Source organism: Falco peregrinus, chromosome Z, assembly GCF_023634155.1.
Source record: "Falco peregrinus isolate bFalPer1 chromosome Z, bFalPer1.pri, whole genome shotgun sequence".
Taxonomy (NCBI): domain Eukaryota; kingdom Metazoa; phylum Chordata; class Aves; order Falconiformes; family Falconidae; genus Falco; species Falco peregrinus.
In genome coordinates this window covers 7,942,038-7,962,448 of record NC_073739.1, presented here as the reverse complement: position 1 = coordinate 7,962,448, position 20,411 = coordinate 7,942,038, and the positions used below count along the sequence as shown (strand labels likewise).

Here is a 20,411-nt window from a genome sequence, read left to right as displayed (position 1 = left end):
TAGTGAAGCAGAGCACCAACTGCAGCTGCTTTAGGAACTTCAGCAGCCTGTTGAAATCTGTGTGTGGTTTTGGTATCCATCCACCTCTTCTACTATTACTTTCTTTTTGAGAAGTTAATAGCCTAGTAATAAGGATGATCAAATGTATGGAAAATGCAGCGTATGAGAACAAGTAAATAGCCTGTAAAATCCTTTTCTGGCCTGGAGAAGAGATGATTTTGAAATCTGTGAAGTTGGAAGTGGTGTGGAAGATAGGTAAAGATATGTGTTTTGTTTTCCTGTGTGAGGTCTAGTTAGTACCAAATGAAACTAAAAGCTGGCAGGCTCAGAAAAAATGAATTAAGTTTTGTTTCTCAGTGCAAGATTTAAGCTAAGCTATTGTGCCTTGCTAAAAGATGCTATTGATGCAGAAAGTTTCATTGAGTCCAAAGAACATGTGTAAAGTTGAAGAGAATCCTGGGGAAGCATTGTTTTATGCTTGCCTGTCTTACTGGCTGTATCAAGTCAGACAGAAGTTAATCATATGTGCAAATAAATAGAGTTAATTGAGTTACTCTGAAAGATCTTGCCTTTGGAGAATGCTGAAGCTGAACAGAGATGCACTCATTTTCTGAGGTACTGTGTTAGAGAAGTAATCAATGCTGCATAGAAAGGTACAAAAGTTACCTTTGCACAGGCAGAGAGTTAAATCCATGGTTTCAATAATACTTATTTAAACACTGAAGTGTAAAACAACTTGTTTATTGAAAGGTCATTGTTTTCTCAGAACATATATCAGAAAAATTTAGCATTGCCTTTGTAAGGCCAGCAGCTGGAAAGCAATCAGTCTCTCCATGTGTCTGAAAGGAACTTTCTAGAATTGTTTTAACCTTTAAACTTGAACGGATAGAAATTTTACAGAACGATTTCTTCAGCGTGGGGGATAGCAGTCAAAAAAAAAAAAGTTCTATTAAGTGGTGCTCTACTAGACTGAAAAAGTGTGATTAACAAGATTTAAAAAAAGGTGGAAACATGGTGCTGTTTGTAGTTCCTTTTCCTGTTTTTACTTGATGAAACTTTTCTGTTGTCAACAGCTCTTGAGGCTTTTCAAACTCCTGAGGGTCCTAGTCTTCGGTGGAAGAACCTTATCCTTCAGTTGAAAGCAGAGGCTTTGATTAAAATAGCTGATGCTGATGCTGCAGAAGAAGCCATTAGAGCACTTGAGCAGGTATTTTCATAGACTAAAAGGTATATATTCTTATTTTTAAAAGTGCTCTCATCTTTCTGTTCTAAAAACTCAAGCTGTGTATTTCTCCCCTTGCCATCTGTTTACATTGTGTAGTTTAGACAACAACCAACTATGGAGTAATCCAAGCACTCCATCCTTCTCTGTTTGTTTTTTGTTTTTTTTTTAGTCTTTGCTACAACTCTTTTTTTCACTCACAACACTAATTTTGGAAGCTGTCACTTTTGACCTTGTCTGGTCTTGCTCAGCGCTGCTGGGTTCTTGCTGGTTCTATGGATTTTATTCATCTTAATTTGAGTTATTGTTACAATCCTGTTCGCGATGTTTTTCATTCATTTGTCATTAGTAAAGAACAAGAGCATATTACCTTTAAGATTGAATGATTAAGCTTTAAGCAGAAATTGCTTTCCCTCTTTTTTTTTTTTTTTTTTTTTTTGTCTCACAGTTTCTTCACTGTTCAGACTTCTGTACTTTTGTCCTTGCTCTCTACAATCTTCTACCTGTTCTCCATCAAAATTATTCTGTCTAAGGCTTCGGAAGGGTATTCTATCTACATGATTTCTTGTCTTGTATCTTCATACAGTCTGCCTACTTTGACACCTTTGATTTCATAATCTGGGGAGAGAATAACTTCGTTGTGTCTATTACCTGGTTTTCTAGATTGTGGATGCAAGCAGCGATCCAGTGGTTTTGGCTGTCAGAGGTCAGGCTTATCTAAACAAAGGTTTACTGGATCAGGCTTCAAAGGTTAGTGCTGTATTGTCATTCCTGTAAGCAAAATAGAATTTTTGGTTTCATGGAAGTAACTAGAGAAGAACGACATCCTTTTGCAGGTTTCACAAGAGCTTCTGTTGTCCCACCCTGATCTGGCTGAGTCCCATGCTCTACAGGGTTTCATCCATTACTCCCAAAAGAACTATGAACAGGCAGAAAGCAGGTAGATTTATTTATTCCTTCCTCCAACAGGGAAATGTCGGGATAATAGAATCAGTGTTTTGCAACTTCTGAGAATTTGTCTGATCTGACCTCTGTTCTTTTTATTTAGTTTTCTAAATGCTATTGAAAGAAAGGCCGAAATTGCAGAGTATCATCAGTACCTGGGGCTCACATACTGGTTCATGAGTGATGAGACAAAAAAAGGAAAAGCGCTTACTCAGTTCTTGAAGGTAAAAGCTGCTTTAACTATTTGTGTGGGATTAGTGTTTTACATATCAGAAACAAATATGGAAAATACACTGACTGGAGTGACAGACTTGAATATTCTGCTTGTTACCATTTATAAGCCTCCAGAGCCTGTAAACCAAGTTCAGTTGTGCAGAAAGGCATTGCAGGGAGCTGTGCAGTTACCTGGGATCTCTCTGCTTCTGTTTTACTCTTCCACCTAATTCTTGAGGCCTTTGATTTAGCCAAATGTAGTGGTGATTCTCTGAATCTTCTGTCCTTGAGATTTTTAAAGTTGAGGCTTCTAGATGACCAGTGTAGATCTTTGAAGACATTTTGAAATGGGGAAGGCAGAATTCAAATTTGAAAAAAGTGAGGAAGAAATTATGAGAATGGTGTTAAGAGTCTCAATGCCTGTCCAAGGGAGTAAGTCTGCAAAACCCTGCAATTCACATGCTTTTCCTCATCTTTGGGTTCTTGGTGGTTGTGGCTTTTTCTCTGAACATAGGTAAGAATATGAATCCAAAAGATTTGGTCTGATATCTTTATTGGGGACATGGAAATATGCAAAATAAGGCTGTAGACATTGTAAACTCGCCGTATAACTTCATGATAAGTGTTGGCAACTCAAATCATTGCCTGCAGTTTGCACTTTGGTAACAGCAGAGTATACTGGAGAATGTAGTTGAAGTGAACAATACTTTTGGTTCTAAACTGTTTTATGTGAGGTTTTTTGATTATTATCAAAGCTGTTTGCTGTGAGGGGGCTGTGGGTTTCTTAAGTATAAACAAATCTGCCAAGTGTATCTAAAAAGGAACTTAAACTTTAGAAAATGCTGGAGTTAATTGCGATATAATGCTGTAAGAGTATGAGCGTAGTGATCGAAATGGCATAGAATGTGAAAATGATGGCATGTAGCAAGCTCAACTAGCTTTTTAGTATTTCATGTACAAAATACTTTGTGTCATGAGTTTTGTAACAGATTTGCAAATATTTAAACTCCAGTAACCTCTGACATCTTAAGGTTTGACTACTCAGATGTATCACTGAAGAAGCTTAAATAAGTTGATAAGCAGAGATTGAACAAGTAGTTATCACTGGACCTGTCTGTCAGTATAGTCCTTTAAAATGCTGTTTCATATTGTGTTCATATTTTCTTATAGGCTGCAAAATTGGACAGATACTTGGGAAGTGCCTTTCATTATTTAGGTAACTACTACAGAGATATTGCTGGAGACAAAAGTAGAGCTCGTGGTTGCTATAAAAGGGCTTTTGAGCTGGATGGAACTGATGAAGAATCTGGAATAGCAGCTGTAGACTTAAGTGTGGAACTTGGAGACACGGTATTGTACATTCAGGGCTTTGGATTACTGCTGTTTTGTTTTTCTGTTAATCCTGCTCTTTTAGGAATCACTTCAGGTTTCCACTGTATTTGAGTATAAGATCTGAAAACAAATGTTCTGTCATTGCTTAGCTGCTTTCGCAGTTGGACCTGCTTCAGTTTTATGCTTCAATTCCATTTGAAATCTGCCTGGGGAGAAGGATAGGGGAACCAAGCATAACATTGCAGTCATCGCATATGTGAGTCAGATGAAGGATTTTTTTCCGTAGGGACCATGAAGAGAAAGTTGGTTTTCTTTTCATGTTTAACTCGGGCCACTTCTCTCCATCCTCCACCTTGCTGCTTTCATGAAAAGCATCCAAGGTCATCAGAACATGTAAAAAATATTTCTTATATAGCATTGTATAAAAAGTTCTTAGCCTGTGATATTACAGAGCAAGAAGGCAATCCATACTTTGACAGACAGCATTTGAACATATGGAAAGTCAGTCTGTCTATTTGCTGCAAATATTTGTACCCTTCTTTAGTGTAAAAAAAAAAAAAGAATATCTCTACAAAACTTCCGGAAGCTACTGTCTCTTTGCAAAGACAGGTGCATAAGAAATAATCATGTGTTTGGATGTGATAATTTCTTCCTCTAATCTGCCAGCTTTAAAAAGCCCCTGTAACATTGTTTCAATGCAGTAATTAACAGGTTGGACAGTTTAACAATTTGCTGGATCAAGAGTATTCTGTAACAAGAACTTAATCTTTGCACATATGTATGTTTACTAACCTGGCATTGGCGCCTTGTTAGGACACCGCTCTGTCAATCCTGAATGAGGTAACTGAAAAAGCGAGTCCTGGTACAGCAAAATGGGCCTGGCTTCATCGTGGACTTTACTACTTGAGAACTGGTCAGCCATCACAAGCAGTGGCTGAGTAAGTGAACTGGTGTTTTAAGTAATTTTCTATAAATTTCTATCAATTTCTCTAAACCCCAGTAAAGTGGCCTTTGATCTTAGCAGGTTTTGAAAATAAGTTAGCTGATTATGGAATGGCTTGAACTAAACAATGGGAAATGAGTCTGAGCAAGCTGTGTCCTGTCTTCAGTTCCAGAATTAGCACAATGTAGTCTTTTCAGCGTAGCAGTGTTCCATACTGACAAGCCTGGTGACAGGCATAGACAAGCACTGTACAGCACTGAATAATGAGCCAAGACTGGGTACAACATCTAATTTGTATAATGTGCTCTGAAGATGAGAATGCTACTATACAGTGTTTAAAGTTCTGTATAATTGTGTCCTGAGAACATTTAATGCAAGGGAATAATTTGTTTATGTTAACTTACTTATATCACCTTTTATTTAGATAAATTTATATCTTGATACTTGCAGTTTGCAGGCAGCCCTGAGAGCTGATCCAAAGGATGCCAACTGCTGGGAGTCTCTAGGGGAGGCTTACTTGAGCAGAGGTAGCTATGCAACAGCTCTGAAATCCTTCAGGAAGGCAAGTGAGCTGAACCCAGCGCTTGTGTACAGTGTTTACAAAGCTGCAGCCGTTGAACAGATTCTAGGCAAATACGAGAATGCTATAGCTACCTATCAGCAGATCTTAAAGAAGACAGAAGACTATGTGCCTGCACTGAAAGGTAATTTTAATTTCTCCCTCTGCACGTTGTAGTGCTTCAGTCTTGTGGAGCAGATCTTGGTGTATTGTGATTTTCCTGCATGGAAGGATAGGGTTGGATTTCAGGTGTGTAGAGCACTGTGATCCCCTGCATGAAAGTTAGTATGTAGTAGCCTGTGAATATCTGGCAAGCTCTTAAATCATCATGCATGGAAGTGATTATTTCTCTTTTAAGTAGGTATGAAAAGTAGTTACTCCTGTGTAGCTACCAAGCCAAATGGGTAGAAGAATCAAAGACAGATAGAGGAAGCAAGCTAACAGTGCCACAGTTTCACCTAAGCAGCCAAACACTGGCTCAGCAGGCAATGGAGCCAGGCTACCATTTCAAAGAGATGGGCTGTACTAATTGTCTGCTGCTCCTGATCGTGTATTCTTGCTTTATATATTAGCCCTAGTGATTCAGACCCCTCTGAGCTTTCTCAAGTGATGAAAAATAGCAGGGAAGTACCCCGAGAAGTCTCACAGGTGTTAGAGGTGGCAAGTATACAGCTGGGAGCAGAGAGAAATGGGAGAACTGAGACTCCTTTCTGGTGATAGAACTGCGATTCTCAAGAGGTATAATATTGGGAGCCTGTAACATTCTGGTAGAACCAAACCATTTGGTTCACATTCTCTGTGCCACTTAGTCTTCAGTCATTCTCACCTCATACATCTATCTATCTGAAGTAGATGCTGTTTACTGCTTGGTACTGGTATGAATTTAAGTTACGGAGTGTTCTTTTGTTGTGTGTAAAGTCTTTAGATTTTTTTGAGTAAATGTAAGCAATTATTTTAAGTCAGAACTGTTGGGTTATAATTGCAACAGTAAGCGTTTCATCTGAAAGGGCTACAGGGTGGCTGTCCCTCCACCTTCTCGTAATTTTGTCACTTGGAGTTTGCCAGACTGAAGTGACATGGCAAAAGCTCTGTGGTGGAGTTGGAGAGTATTGCACATAGGCAGTTTTAATAGTTGTGGGGCAAGAAGGCAACAGCTGACTGCAGCAGCAGTTTGTAAAGGTGTTGTATAGAAGTGTGCATGTGTATATGGCTTTTTCAGTGTCTGTAGCTGACAATTGACAGCATTGCTTAGAATAATATGCTCAGAGAGGACATACACACATGGTATCAAGGTTTCCCCCCTTGCAGTTGCCTCTATACTTACTCTTTTCTTAAAGTCTCCTAAACCTTCTGTCATAATCTCTGACATCCTAATCTCCGTTTTGTTAGCTCCAGATCCTACTTTGAGGCTGAAAACAGTCTTCACCTTCTTAGTGACCTTAATGTTTAGTCTCATATGGTGTCTTTTGTGGACCTGAAAGTCTGAAAAAATAATTTTGAAAATAAAGAACTCTGAAAGATTAATCAGTGTTCTTTTGGTGCTGTTCTGGTTAGTTTAGACGGTTTCTGCATGGAGTTGCTGGAATCATAGTCTCCTGGTAGGTGAGAGAATAACTATAGTGATGTGACTTGAATACATCTTTTTGATTTTTTTTGTTGTTTGTGTGTTACTAAATGTTACGATTTTTTTCTGCCTCTGCTCCAGCATATCTTTTAATACATAATTTTGGGGAATAAAATCAATGTTGTTTTTAGATTACAGAGCTTCTTGACATCTGAGAAGCTCGTGATCTTGGGACTTCTGTGTGTTCAAGGCAAATAGCTGGTGGGGGCAAGATAAAGATGCTTGCAAAACATGACTACTGTGATTAGTAGTTTGGAATAAGTACAGGGTAAGATAGCATGAGGAAGGTAGCTTCACAACTGTGAAAGTAGTACTGAGAATTAATAGTACTCATGGCCAGTGACTTAACGCCAGACAGAATCACTACTATTCCAGCAAAGAGTATAAAACAAGCAGTTATTTTATTGGTTCCAAAATGCTGGAAATCATGATGTTAGATTCAGTTCATTTTTAACAGTTAGATTTATTTGTGTATGTGTTGAGTTGACCTTGGCTGGATGCCAGATGCCCACCAAGCCACTCTAGCACTCCCCTCCTCAGCAGAATTGGGGTGAGGGAGAAAATAAGATGGAATAAACTCATGGGTCAAGATAGAGGAAGTTTAGTAAGGCAAAAGTAAAGGCCATGTGCAGAAGCAAAGGAAAATAAAAGATGTATTCCCTGCTTCCCATCGGCAGGCGATGTCCAGACACTTCCCAGGAAGTAGGGTTGCAGTACCCTTAGCAGTTGCTCCAGTAGGTGAACATCATAATAATGAATGTCACCGCTGGCCCCGCTGCCTCCTTTCTCTTAGCGTTTATTGCTGAGCAAATGTCACATGTACAGAATATCCCTTTGGTCAGCTTCAGTCAGCTGTCCTGGCTGTGTCCCCACCCAAGATCGTGCCAGCTCCCAACCTACTGGTGAGAGAGGATGTTGGAGGGACATCTTTCATGCTGTGTGAGCACTGCTTGGCAGATGCCAAAACACTGTTGTGTTCCCACACCTTTCTAGCTACCACTACAAAGCACAGCACTAGGAGAGCTGCTACAGGGAGAAGTAACTCCCTCTAAGACAGACGCACTACACTGTATGAAGTAAAACCTTACATAAATAGGATTAATGTTGGTTTCAAGTCTTCTTCAAAGAAGGGTTCCCTTTTTGCCTACCTTGCCGTTCTTCTTTTGGTGTTACGGCAATGATTTTTGACTCATGTGAACTGGAAGGTGGTATATTTGTCAAAAACTCAACAATGCAGAGCAGATTTCTCATGAGGGCTTTACTTAATACTTGAGGAGAAACCCAAAGCTTAAATACTATGTTTTTTATAATTAATTATGTTTAATTTAATATACAAATTATTCTAGAGTTGAAGCTTGATAGAATAGGTTAAAAGCAAAGTCTCTGTTGTGAGCACTGTGGGTCTTTTTGATTTTGGCATAACCTGTGCAGCGTATAAATCTTTGTATCATGCAGAATACTGAGCAGGCTTCTGCCCTACCACCACACCTCCTTTATCAAGCATTTCATAACAGCATCTCTTTTCATATAGAATATTTTCTCTTATTCTCAGGACTTGGTGAGTGCTATCTCATGCTGGCAAGATCAGCCCTTGATGACTATCTTGACAGGAAGGCTGTGGATTACATAGACCAGGCTCTTGAATTTTTTACAAGGTTAGTACCAAATACTCAGTTACTTCATTTCTACTGGAATTGTGGGTTGACAGGTGGAAGTATAAGAGTTAAGTGTTTGAGGATTTTCAGTTAAACCAAATCAAATGGACCAGGCTTCTAATGTAGAAGTAATGAAATTACTTACTTCTAATCTAGAAGTAATTTCAAACTTATTGAAAATGGTTTGGATAATGAGCGGTAGTTACAGAGCTCCGCAGTTTCTGTTTGAAGATGCAAAGGCATTTCCTTTTAACCAAGTGTGAAATGACACACAATTCCCTCCAGTAGTACTGTATATATGGGGCTGGGAGGAGGGGGTTTCTATCAAAAATGGTGGATCCCTCTCTCAGTCTCTTTTTTTTTGCATCTCATAGAGAATGCTTTAGTGTCCTAAATTAAACCTTGGGATAGCTGCTGTTATAGGCTAAGGTCCATCGGGTTTCTGCAAATGAGTCATGTCTTGTTAATATAACATGTTAATGCTCTGAAATGCAAGAGTGGGTGTCATCAGCTGACATGTTGATAATAGCAGATTTTCAGAACTGGCTCTTAGTCCCAACAAAGTTAGGATACATTGATGTTTTGTAGTTTCTCTTTTGTTGGTTATTTTTGACCTTTTAGACCTATATCTTGAACAGGAGGAAAACAACAAAAAAACCCACAAAAATCCACAGCTTGTTGATTCAAAGTGGTGAACTTTCTTTTAGGGCAAGATACTGAAGTGTCTGAATGGGTGTTGTGCATGTTTTCTATGCCATTAATTACAGAGCAGCAAAGTACCGTCCTGATGTATCTTGCCTTTGGAAACTGCTGGGAGATACCTGTACTAGCGTGCATGTTATTTCACCAACCAAAGTGAACATTCAAGTTCCAGGATACCTTCTGGGTCAAAATGCAGGCAAACAGATTCTGAAGAAAATTAAGCTGCTCAGATTGGGAGGAAGGTAATATTTTTTTTTTTATCAAGAGCTTGTGTGCAGCTCAAGATTATAGAGTCTCAAGTATTCTAGACTATTTCATTTCCAGAAAATGAAAGACAAGCTGGTCTGTCAACACCTGCCTATCAAGCAAAGATTAGCAAGGTGGTAAATAGATTCATGCTTCTTCCAAATTGCACTACTCCTTTTGGGGTATGTTTCCTGGATTGCCACAGTGGCTGTGAACACTCTTCTAGCACCTGCTCTTTGTTTCTGTCTGCAGAGCATGGCTACATCCTGCCTGTCGTTCAACAAATTGTGCCTCTTTGAATGAAGTGGTTGCAATAGTTTCTAATTCTTTCGGGACTACTAAAGTACTTTAAGCTTTCTGTCTGCACTACTTCCTTACGAAAATGTTACCAATTCTTGCCCTAGGTATGGGGTCTAGAGTATGTTGGAAGAGGAAATTCCTTGTTTCTGGCCCTGGAAGCTCGTGATGGGGGAATACATTTGTAGTATTTCTGTAGCTTCTTCTGTGACTGCCTCTGTGCCGTTGGATGTGGAAAGCAGGAAATGCAGCTGCTTAGTAAATCTCAACCACGATAGGTGAAGTCAAATACTTCCTAGGGGAGGTCTGATTGACTGTAAAAATGACTGATACTTGTTCTAAGTAAAAGCGTGTGTATTGCAACAGACAGAGCTTTGATTTAATGCATAATCTGTGGCTTCACAAGTGATGGGCACTGTGGACTGCCTTTAGACCAGGATAGATTCTGTCAATATAACTGTCTGAATGAAAATGCGTTAATTGCTTTAATTTGCCTTCTTCTCTTGTCTGGGTTTTTTTTTTTTTGTAGTTGTGCATGTTTGCTTGGTTTAGGTTTTTAAGCCCTCTTTTGAATGTTTTTTCAGCGTTGTGCTCTTCACGCAGAGAGGCCTGGGATAACGCTTCTGTGATTCATGTTTCTGTAGGTGTTACGGCAGAGCTTTAAAATTGATGCCTTTGCCTAGCATATGGTGTGATCTTGGAATAAATTTTTATCGACAAGCAGAGCACCTCACAGCAGTGGGCACTGATATGAATGAGATCAGTGAACTGCTAGAGAAGTCTTTACAGGTATTGGTGGTTTTTCCTGTTACATTCTTTAAAATTTAAATTGGTATTAGGGCTTGTATGTATATGCTCTGTCCTCAATATCTAAGTAAGTAAATGCATAAAGTCCTAATTTTTGTTCTTCTAGTGATTATAATTCACATTTGATTTTCTTCCAGTGTCTCAAAAAAGCTGTGAGGCTTGACAGCAAAAATCATCTTTATTGGAATGCACTTGGTGTCGTTGCTTCCTGTAGCGGTAAGTCTTCAGCAAAACCCCTAGTTCTGTAATACGCTAAATTAGAAGGCAACTTGAGTAATGGTGTTTATGAAATTCAGTTAGCTTTAGCTCTTTTTTCTTTCCCCCCTCAGCTATTGGGAATTATGCTCTTGCTCAACATTCGTTCATCAAATCTGTTCAAGCTGAGCAAATTGTAAGTGCTGTAGGCAGCTGCCATCTGTTTCAAGTGGGCATTTAAAACTGCCCCGATGCAGTGTTATTTTGGAGTATAGTAATGATACATTCATTTTAACTTTATTTGTTCTGTCTAGAATGTTGTTGCCTGGACCAATCTGGGGGTATTGTATCTGGCAACTGGAAACATTGAGGTAACTTTCTTTCCCATCCTCAGATACAGTTTTCCATTTGTTGTTTTCAAGTGAGTATACAGGGGTGGAAGTGTGGGCACCCAGTGAAGATTGTCCCTCTTAGATTCAAGAAATTTACTTCCTTTGAAAGAAATTAAATTGGCACCTGTACCTTGCCTGAGGCATGCAAATAAGTTAAATACTTGTTCTAGAGGGAATAAGTATATGTGAAGTTCTGCTGAATCAGCAAGGTTGCTTTCCAGGCAACTAGATGGAATGAAAATTGGAAAGACTGAGAAGTGGTTAGTCAAACCAGTGCACAGCAGGTTTGACCAAGAACTTTTTATTTGGAGGTTCATAAACTGAACTTCTGGTTTTTGAGTTTCCCATAGATAGCTACTTCCTGCTTATCAGCAGATTTATGATTTGCTGTAATTCTGTGTAACCTTCAGAACGTCTGGAGAAAAATTAGAGTACATCTTAAGTGTACTTAAGTCCAGAGTATTCATGCAGCTAAAACTGCATCATGTCCTATTTGCTGGTCAGAATTACAGAAATTTTGTTTAATTTGAAATGTGATGGTCAGAATTACTTTTAATAAAAATAACTTGGTACTACAGACTGCTTGCTGCTTAGACTTTGTTCACATTGTGCCACACTGAGGGAGGAAATCTAAACATAATGCAGTCCATTAGGGGAAGATGACTTGTGGGTGGTAATCAGTTTTCTCATTTTGAAAAGGTGTTTGTTTAACTGTTTACATGAAGGAAAAGCAGATTTCCAAAGCTGGATCCTCCAAGACTCTTGATTTTAAAATAGTGATTGTTCCAAGCATTAATCTAGCTGCTGAACTCTTTTATTATTATGAGAAGGAAGTATATTTGGAAGGGAGGGAAACTTCAATCTTGTAAAGATTGGGGTGTGGGTGTGTGTTTGTTTGTTTTAGGGTTTTTTTGTAAATAAGACTAAACTGATTTATTTCTCTGGACAATGCATTGTTCTATGTGGTACAGTAATTTTTTTTTTAGTAGTGACCTAATTTTCTCCATGAAATCTCTTCCAATACTACTGCATGTCAATACTGGTGTATACTCAAAAGTGCTTTGTTACCATGCGAGACAGTTCAATAGCACTGTTATCTTTGGTTCTGCAGCAAGCTCATGAAGCCTTCAAGATAGCCCAGTCTCTGGAGCCTTCTTATTTACTGTGTTGGATTGGGCAGGTAAGATGTCAAAAAAAATGATAAAACTGGGCACCAAAAGCAGTTGTTGGTCGAAGAGAGGACTTGGGCTCCATCCTGATAATTGGCACTTAATCATGTTCCTGAAAATTAAATGTTTTAAGTAAAGGGAGCTTCTGCTTCCCTTCAGGGCGGATAGGACCCTTTGTTTCCATAGTGGTAATACTATGAAAGCTACATTCATGAGATATCTCTATATAATGTTTTTCTGGTTGATATTGTGAGTTCTCTAAGAAACTAGCTATTAAAAAACCAGTCATTGTTTGTGCTCTGAAGCTTTTATTGAGCATTGTCAACAAAGCACAGTCTTCAGAGGTGCTAGTTATTTCAGCTTCAGCTGTACCACTAGCTCGTAACATGGCACTGCATAACTGTCTTCTCAGACCCTGCTCTAATACCACTGTTGGAAAGAGCAAGTCTCTAATGTACCTGGGCCAAAACCAGTTCTTACTTCCCGGGAAGTCCCTTCCTGACCCTACCAGAAGGTTGGATATGCTCCCACTGGTATCTAGGCCATCCGTGAACAGTAGAAATCTTGTGACTCATACTTTAAGGATCACTTCAAAATCCAATGCTGTGTACTTGCTAATGATGTCTAATTGAAACTGGATTCTAGGGAAGAGCTAGCACCATAATGTTTTGAAATTAAGCTCCTGACAAATGTTATTGTACATCGTGCTAGCACACACACAGTTTTTGTCCTGAAGAATGCAAAGTAGCAGCAGAAGACTTCTTAAGTTTCAGGTATTGATACACTGATAATTGCTTGTGCTCCCTTTAATTGTGTTCATTTTATTGCTAAAACCAATGTTTCCTGGACAGTGTGAGGGAAAGAAAGCTTCATATTAAATGCTTAAGATGTCCCTGACGTTAATGTGTGCTGAGATTTTTGTCAGTATCATAATTTTTAAAGTACTTGACCACAGCAACTTTTGCTTCTTTGTAGGCTCTTATTGCAGAGTCAGTAGGCAGCTATGATACTATGGATCTCTTCAGGCACACAACTGAACTCAGTATGCATGTAAGTGTAACAGTTGTATTGTCCAGAAGTTTCTGCATATCTAATCTCTCTACTTAGGTGGTTTATTTTTAAAAAAACAGGCAAGTCTTGAGTGGTGAAACAGTTATGGTCATGTTCCAGATGATATTGTCTGACTTCTGTGGTGGTATTCCTGGCTTATGCTGGCACTGAATAGCAGGTAGTTATTTTATTCAGTGCTGTAGTCCAAATGGTCCAAGAAATCAGCTCCGTAAGTCATGAAAAACATTCTTGGTGCTCCACAGAATTGGACAGAGATCAAAGGCACAACTATTCCAGGAGTGAACAAGGATATTGCCAGTACCCTGAGTAATAAGAAAGCATGGGACTTTACATTCTCTTATAGCTTTTTTTGTCTGTCATCCCTCCAGTGATTCAGCAGATGATATGTTAATGTGAGAATTCTCTTTGCCCAAAGGAGAATTGAAAACTGTGTGTGGAGGAATTCAGTTTGGTGTTTTGTTCTGCTAACACCAATGCAGATTTTTAGCCAAGACTCTGCCTTAAAACACAGAATTATTATAATCTTTAATTATTTTGCTGTTGCTTGAACATGTTACGTGACTCCTATTTTGGGGCTTTTTTTGTTTTTTTTCTTGAGACTGAGGGAGCAAAAGGCTATGCCCACTGGGTATGTTCAACACTGCAGGATAAAAGCAACAGAAACACTGAACTCTATACATACAACATTGTTGAAATGAATGCTATTCCAGCAGCCCAGGTGGTCTTGAGCAAATATACAGGTAGGTAGTTTAAATACTTCAATAACCTGTTAAGCCTAACTGATACACCTGTACTAGTTCTGTCAATGAGTGATCTGGCAGGGTTGGGGAGAGGCTTTTGAGCTGTAAAGGAAGTAACCAAAACAGGGTAAGTGGGGCACTGATTTTTATTATCGCACAAAGATGAAATTGCTGTGAGTTCTGTCTACCTACTCATTCCAGCAGATTATTATTTTTTTTTTCAAAAAATCTGATCAAAATAGGGGCCAGAGCCTTGTTATGCTTGTTATCACATTCACTATCAGACTTCCTTTGGGTGTGTCTGTATGCATAGGCACAGATAGATGCTAGCTTCTCTTCCCTTGTGCCATCATGTCTGGCAGAAGCCTTCTCCTTGATGCTGTGTAACTCTTGTCACCTCAAGCATGTGATTATCTCAACCTTCAACAGAAAACAGATCGTGTTCTTGGGCATGGTTCCAAGCCAACGTGGCTTCCCTGTTGGACTACCTTGTGTATGTCTAACCTGGAAGGTAGATTGAGCAAATGCAGATTCTCTTTAATCTGCATATGTTACTGTAAATACATCTTTTAGTAACCTCTTTCTGTTTTTTGAGAGCTACAAAATAAAAGTGCAAGCACTTAAAACGAGACAAATGTGAGACTTCCTTTGTGTAATCCCTGTTCTTATATAGACTGCAGGAGGGACCTACATGATCCTTCCTAGTCTGGGAAAAAAGGTTAGAAGTCTGAGATGAGATGACAGCTGACAAATCTATGCCGTAGCTATTAATAAGCATTTCAAGGTTGTAGTGTTCAAGAGAAACTAGAAGATTCCGATGGTATTTTACTGGAGTCAATGTAAGTTGAATAGTTTCCTATTTCATTACAAAAACCTCAAACCACTGCATGCTGAAAAACTTAAAATATGCTAAAGACTTAAATTTAATTTAGTTGTAAACGTTTTTGAGCTAACCTGATGTCATATTGTGAGTCTTCATATCTCTTCTGTATTTGCCTGCAGCCTGTCAAAATTATTCCAGTGAGCAACTAACAGAAGCACTTGGCAAAGTGTTTTGTATATATACATACACTGTAGCATCAATGTAGCAATGTTTTTGTAATGCTTTTTCACAGCTCTTTCTGATCATGTTCTCCTATATTGTCAATTCTGATTTTCTAGAAAGAAATCCAGATGATGCATCAGCTTTCATAATGCTTGGTTATTTGAACGAGTATCTGCATCTAAAAAGGCAGGCAGCAGATGCTTATGAGAGGTAAACTGTACACCCTTGGAAAGTTTACTGATAGGAGCTCTTTGACATCTTTTTCCATACACCAGCTGAAAAACTTAAGGGTTTTTCTTTTCCTTTAGTAAACCTTACTTTTCAATTCAATAGTACATTTCAACTAAGCATACTGTAAGGGGAGGTGTGGGGATGTTCTTACATCAAACTTGGAAATGCAGAACACAGAACTGGAGGTACAAAGGCGTTCCAAGGCTTTGGTGTCTTACTAGGACATATAGCTAATGCACTCTATGGGATTTAAGTGATGTTTTGGGGGTTGGTAACTTGGTTTTACTTTTGATCTCTACTCCATTCTAATTAATGGAGGTGGTTGGTCTTTGTTTTTTTAACCTCCCTTCACATGGTAAGGGGAGGCGGAGAAGGAAATCATGTCTGGTGAACATGTTTGCTGATGCATTAAAATGTTAAAATAGCCTCTGTTTGTGCTTAATTACGTAGGAAAGCTTCTGCATAAAACATTTGTCCATTCTGCTTTGAGAACTATTGTCAAAATATGCGTGTTACAGTCAGATGGTAATTATCTTAATTGTGGTTATTTTCAGGGCAGCTTCATTGCTGAAAAACTCTGAAGATACTGAGAAATACAATACAGCAATGCAAAACTATGGCAGATCATTGTGGTAAGTGTTTGTTGACATACCTTCCCAGCCCCTAACTTCAGCTTTGGATGTAGTGAATGCAGTGGTGCAAAACACAGATGAAGCTAAATGGTGAAAGGTGGTTGCTAAAAATAATCTATTAAATGTCATTCTTAACTGTAGACAATTTTGACTGAATTTTGTATGTGCTCCAGAAATGGTTACTGTATTAAAAAAAAAAACAAAACCAAGGAATTGTGGTATGTTCACAGTGTCACATATGTAGATACATCTTCACATATAAGTGATTCCCTTACCCTTAGCTTGATGTACTTACCTGCCTTAACATAATCTACACAGTGTAACTTTTTATGGTCTCCAGAATGAATTGGTTCTTCTACAGTCTCCACACTTGAGATATGTAGTAGGCTTAGTCCAGATAAAATAGCTGCTTCGGGTTTATTAGAAACCCCTTCTACCTGCCCTTTGAATATCTATTGACTTGTACAACCTGAAGCATGGGGGTTGGGGTGTTGTATACATGTATGTAATCTTTCTTCTGATAATCCTGTCTTCTGCAGTCCTACTCACAATTCCATGTTCCCTTCACTTCTGGTTCTGAGGGAACGCAGGTGTCATGGTTTAACCCCAGCCAGCAACTAAGCATCACACAGCAGCTCGCTCACTCTCCCCCATTGGGATAGGGGAGAGAACTGGAAGAGTAAAAGTGAGAAAATGATATAAAGACAAACTAAGTAAAGCAAAAGCCATGCACAGAAGCAAAGCAAACCAAGGAATTAACTCGCCGCTTCCCATGGGCAGGCAGCTGCTCAGCCGTCCCCAGGAAAGCAGGGCTGCATCGCGCCCAACGGTGACTTGGGAAGGCAAATGCCATCACTCCAAACCTCCCCCTTTCATTCTTCCCCCACCTTTATCTGCTGAGCATGACACCTTATGGTATGGAATATCCCTTTGGTCAGTTGGGGTCAGCTGTCCCAGCTGTGTCCCCTTACAGCTTCTTGTGCCCCCCCCAGCCTACTCGCTGGTGGGGTGAGGTGAGGAGCAGGAAAGGCCTTAGTGCTCTGTAAGCCCTGCTCACTCTGTAAGCCCTGCTCAGCAATAACTGAAACATCCCTCAATTACTGACACTGTTTCCAGCACAAATCCAAAATACAGCCCATGCTAGCTGCTGTGAAGAAAACCAGCTCCACCCCAGCCTAAACCAGCACAGCAGGACACAAGTCTGAACGGATGAAGACTTTCAAGCTTCTCTTTGATAGGAGATAGCTCAAGCTCTGCTAGTTAGATATTGGTCAGCTCTCTAGGGAAACTTCATATATTGTTAAGTTTCTGTACGTGACACTGGAATTTCTAGGCTGTGATGATGTGATAATTCATTATTTAACTGCAAGGAGGATTTTAGAAATAACTCTTCAGTATTCTGTAGTCTCATATCCAGGCTTTATGTGTGGTGATTCCTATATGCAATTTCTACAAGAACAAAGCTCCAGTAACTAATAACTACTTCTCATAAACACAGTTCTGTATAATTTCTGCCATAGTGGTCTTAGAACAAGAATGCTGTATTTCTGTCTGTATATCCAATTGCCAGTGTGTGTGCATACTTTGATTTGCTTTTTTCATGTTTCTTTGCCGTTCTGCCCACTCCACTGTGCTGATCATTAAGTGACATTCTTACAGCTTTCATGCAGTAGGGAGAACTTTTTCATACCAATTATTCTTCACGCAACAGGTAGTTGGAGAAAGTAACTGCTGTAACTAACAGAAGGAGGGTGGAGACCTAATCTTGTTCTTTTCCAGGTGTCTGCTTACAATTGCTAAGGAAAAGAAGATACTGCTCTGTAGGGACAGGTCCTCTGAATTGTAGCAGCTATTGCTACATCCTTCATACCTGTGACTGTTGTTTTTACAGTGCCCTGGGTCAGTGTGAGAAGGCCATTGAGGTTTACATGTCAACACCCCTAACTGACTTTGATAGCATCGTAGGGATAGCGTTAGCCTACTTCAAGAAAGGACTCTTAGAAGAAAGTATCAAAGGTAAGCATCTGCCTAATTAACACATTATGGGGCACCTCTTGAGATTAATCTTGACAAAATTTGTCTGACCAGCCTAGCTGTAGTTAAGTTTATTTCACTGTTTCGGTCCGAATGCATAAGTACAAATTCCACAACTATTTTGATCAGGCTGTTTAGCAGGGTGCTGAACTATTCAAATGTACAAAAGGAAGCTACATTTCATCAAGTGTTTAATTCTTGTCCATTAAGCTGTTAGGCTCTTAGCTTCCCTTGTTCTCAAATTGAGTGGCTTTTCTGGAAAAATCAGTTCTGGGTAGGACATTAATGTGTTGTTCAAAGCCCTTTAGCTTTAGTGATAAATATAAGTGCTGTATTGTTGTGTTCTGCACTGCTAAGATGTGAGACTCCACAAAAGGCTATACTGAATTGTCAGTGTGGAAGCGTAAGCACTCACAAACAAACAGCCAGCTTAGCATTTTAAATAACCCTTAGTTTTTAATTGGAGTGATGTGTGCCCATCTAAAGCACTATTTCATAAATAAACTGTCATAGGGGAGTATTTATACATGTGTGTTCTTTCAGGCTTTTTCTGGATATTACAATACTGTTTTTCAGTTTTGGTTCCACTTGCTACATACTGAACAACTCCCGGGCCCTAAACAGCCCTGTAAATTTGATGTTTCCTAGCCCACAATTACTTCCAAAGTCTTAGTCAACTTTTTTGTCTTCTGCCTATGGTTTGAGGTGTGAAAATACAGTGAACCTGAAACCAAAGCCCCCCCCCCCCCCCCCCCCCCCGGCATGTGTTCTAATATCATGCCTTTGTAGAGGCTTTATAAACATTTTTTTCTCCTATTTCAATTTTGACTATTAAATTTTTACCAGCCTATGAAAAAGCCTTGTCTGTTGCTGAGTCTGAACAAAGTAAAGCACATATCCTGACTGCCTTGGCAATAATAGAGTATAAACAGAACAAAGTGGATGCTGCAAAGACACTGCTGTTTAAATGGTGAGTGGAGGGAATAATAATCAGTATATGATATTTCATTGTAATGCTGAATCCTGAAATTTACTTCTTTGGGTATGTCAAGTGGATATTTTCTTTTTGTGTTGCAGAACAAAAGTGGGAGTGAATGCTGTGTTTTTCTGAGCTTCTTTATGTGATAGATCTGTTTTGGTTTGTGGCCTGTCTGATCTTGCATATTTATAAAGCAGTATGGAATGGAAGGGTTAGTGGGCTGTTTAGATGTCTAATATCCTTGAATGGCATTTTTAATAGGTTTATCTTCTAAGATACCTGTCGTTGTCCAAAGCGCTAGGCAATATTTTTGCTCTTTAGCTGTAAGAAATCTAGATGACTAATGAAAACAACTTCAGTTTAAATAGTCAGAAATGTCCAGAACAGTTGCGTTCCAAGCGCCATGGACAAAGACAGTCTTATAGCTTCCCCATGAAAAGAAATAGATCTGTATCAGCTGTTCTCTTAAGTCGTGAAAGTTGTTTGATTTTATTGTTTTTAAGAGCTGTGGAGGCTAAAAGCCCATGCATTGTTGTTAGTCTCCTGGTAGCTATGGATTAAGAGCTAACATTTCAGCCTCTCAGGGTCAACTCTCTGTCAGTAGAGAACTCCAGTAATGGCTATGCGGTCTCCATTTTGCCAGCAGACTCCTGAAGTTACTGAATTAGTGAAGGTCCATGTCATAGTACACTAAATCCTGAGTAACTGATCATTAGCTAGCTAGGAACTTGGTATTACCTGCATCCCATTAATCACTGCCGACTTCTATTTTTGTCATAAACATCAACAATGAGAATTTTCTAGATTACAGTTGTGTTTAAAGGGAAAAAAAAAAGTAAATCGTTTAGGGAAGTAACACGGCAGTGTATACGGCTAGATCTGAATGGGAAGCACAGTGCTTCAAAGGTATATGGTGGATTTCAGTAATAAGAACAAAAATGGTGTATTCTAGTCCAATAGACAGATGTCTTTATTGAATGGAATTGATGCTAGATGACATGAAGAGCCCGGTAGGACTTTGAATAAGAAGCTGCCTTTCTTCTTTTCTCACAGCCAGCTTGGCACAGAGATTTTAAGCAGGTGTCTTTATAGCTAATATGATAGAATCCTGCTTCTCACTTGTTGAAGGGCATCCCTTTTGAACCAGATAACATGGTGCTGTCGATTCAAGTTTATCAGCTTTAACAGCTCTTAGAAGTTTTTCTTGCTATGGACTGAAAACAAAACATAGATGGGAAGTTTACATTCTTGTCTTTTTGAAGGCAAAAGTAGTCATCAGAAGCTTGATGAGGAGCCTGATAAGTGAAAGTAAGTAGCACTTCGTTCTGTAGTTACATGTAGGACATTACAGTGAAGTAACTCCAAATTGGTGTTGCTA

At 39.2% G+C, this 20,411-nt stretch overlaps 1 protein-coding gene across 3 annotated transcripts in view; it reads left to right on the top strand.

The window, feature by feature from the left end:
- Positions 1 to 20,411, top strand: part of SKIC3 (SKI3 subunit of superkiller complex) — a 51,251-nt gene that overhangs the window by 14,537 nt on the left and 16,303 nt on the right. For all 3 annotated transcript variants that reach the window (XM_055791711.1, XM_055791712.1, XM_055791710.1), the window contains exons 12-31: positions 1,074 to 1,207; positions 1,886 to 1,972; positions 2,059 to 2,162; positions 2,271 to 2,391; positions 3,551 to 3,730; positions 4,526 to 4,650; positions 5,106 to 5,359; positions 8,391 to 8,493; positions 9,261 to 9,437; positions 10,383 to 10,527; positions 10,683 to 10,761; positions 10,875 to 10,936; positions 11,055 to 11,111; positions 12,244 to 12,312; positions 13,277 to 13,351; positions 13,971 to 14,112; positions 15,274 to 15,367; positions 15,943 to 16,020; positions 17,912 to 18,036; positions 18,901 to 19,024. In XM_055791711.1, the coding sequence (XP_055647686.1) occupies positions 1,074 to 1,207; positions 1,886 to 1,972; positions 2,059 to 2,162; positions 2,271 to 2,391; positions 3,551 to 3,730; positions 4,526 to 4,650; positions 5,106 to 5,359; positions 8,391 to 8,493; positions 9,261 to 9,437; positions 10,383 to 10,527; positions 10,683 to 10,761; positions 10,875 to 10,936; positions 11,055 to 11,111; positions 12,244 to 12,312; positions 13,277 to 13,351; positions 13,971 to 14,112; positions 15,274 to 15,367; positions 15,943 to 16,020; positions 17,912 to 18,036; positions 18,901 to 19,024 (2,335 nt within the window). The remainder of the gene's footprint in view (positions 1 to 1,073; positions 1,208 to 1,885; positions 1,973 to 2,058; positions 2,163 to 2,270; positions 2,392 to 3,550; positions 3,731 to 4,525; positions 4,651 to 5,105; positions 5,360 to 8,390; positions 8,494 to 9,260; positions 9,438 to 10,382; positions 10,528 to 10,682; positions 10,762 to 10,874; positions 10,937 to 11,054; positions 11,112 to 12,243; positions 12,313 to 13,276; positions 13,352 to 13,970; positions 14,113 to 15,273; positions 15,368 to 15,942; positions 16,021 to 17,911; positions 18,037 to 18,900; positions 19,025 to 20,411) is intronic.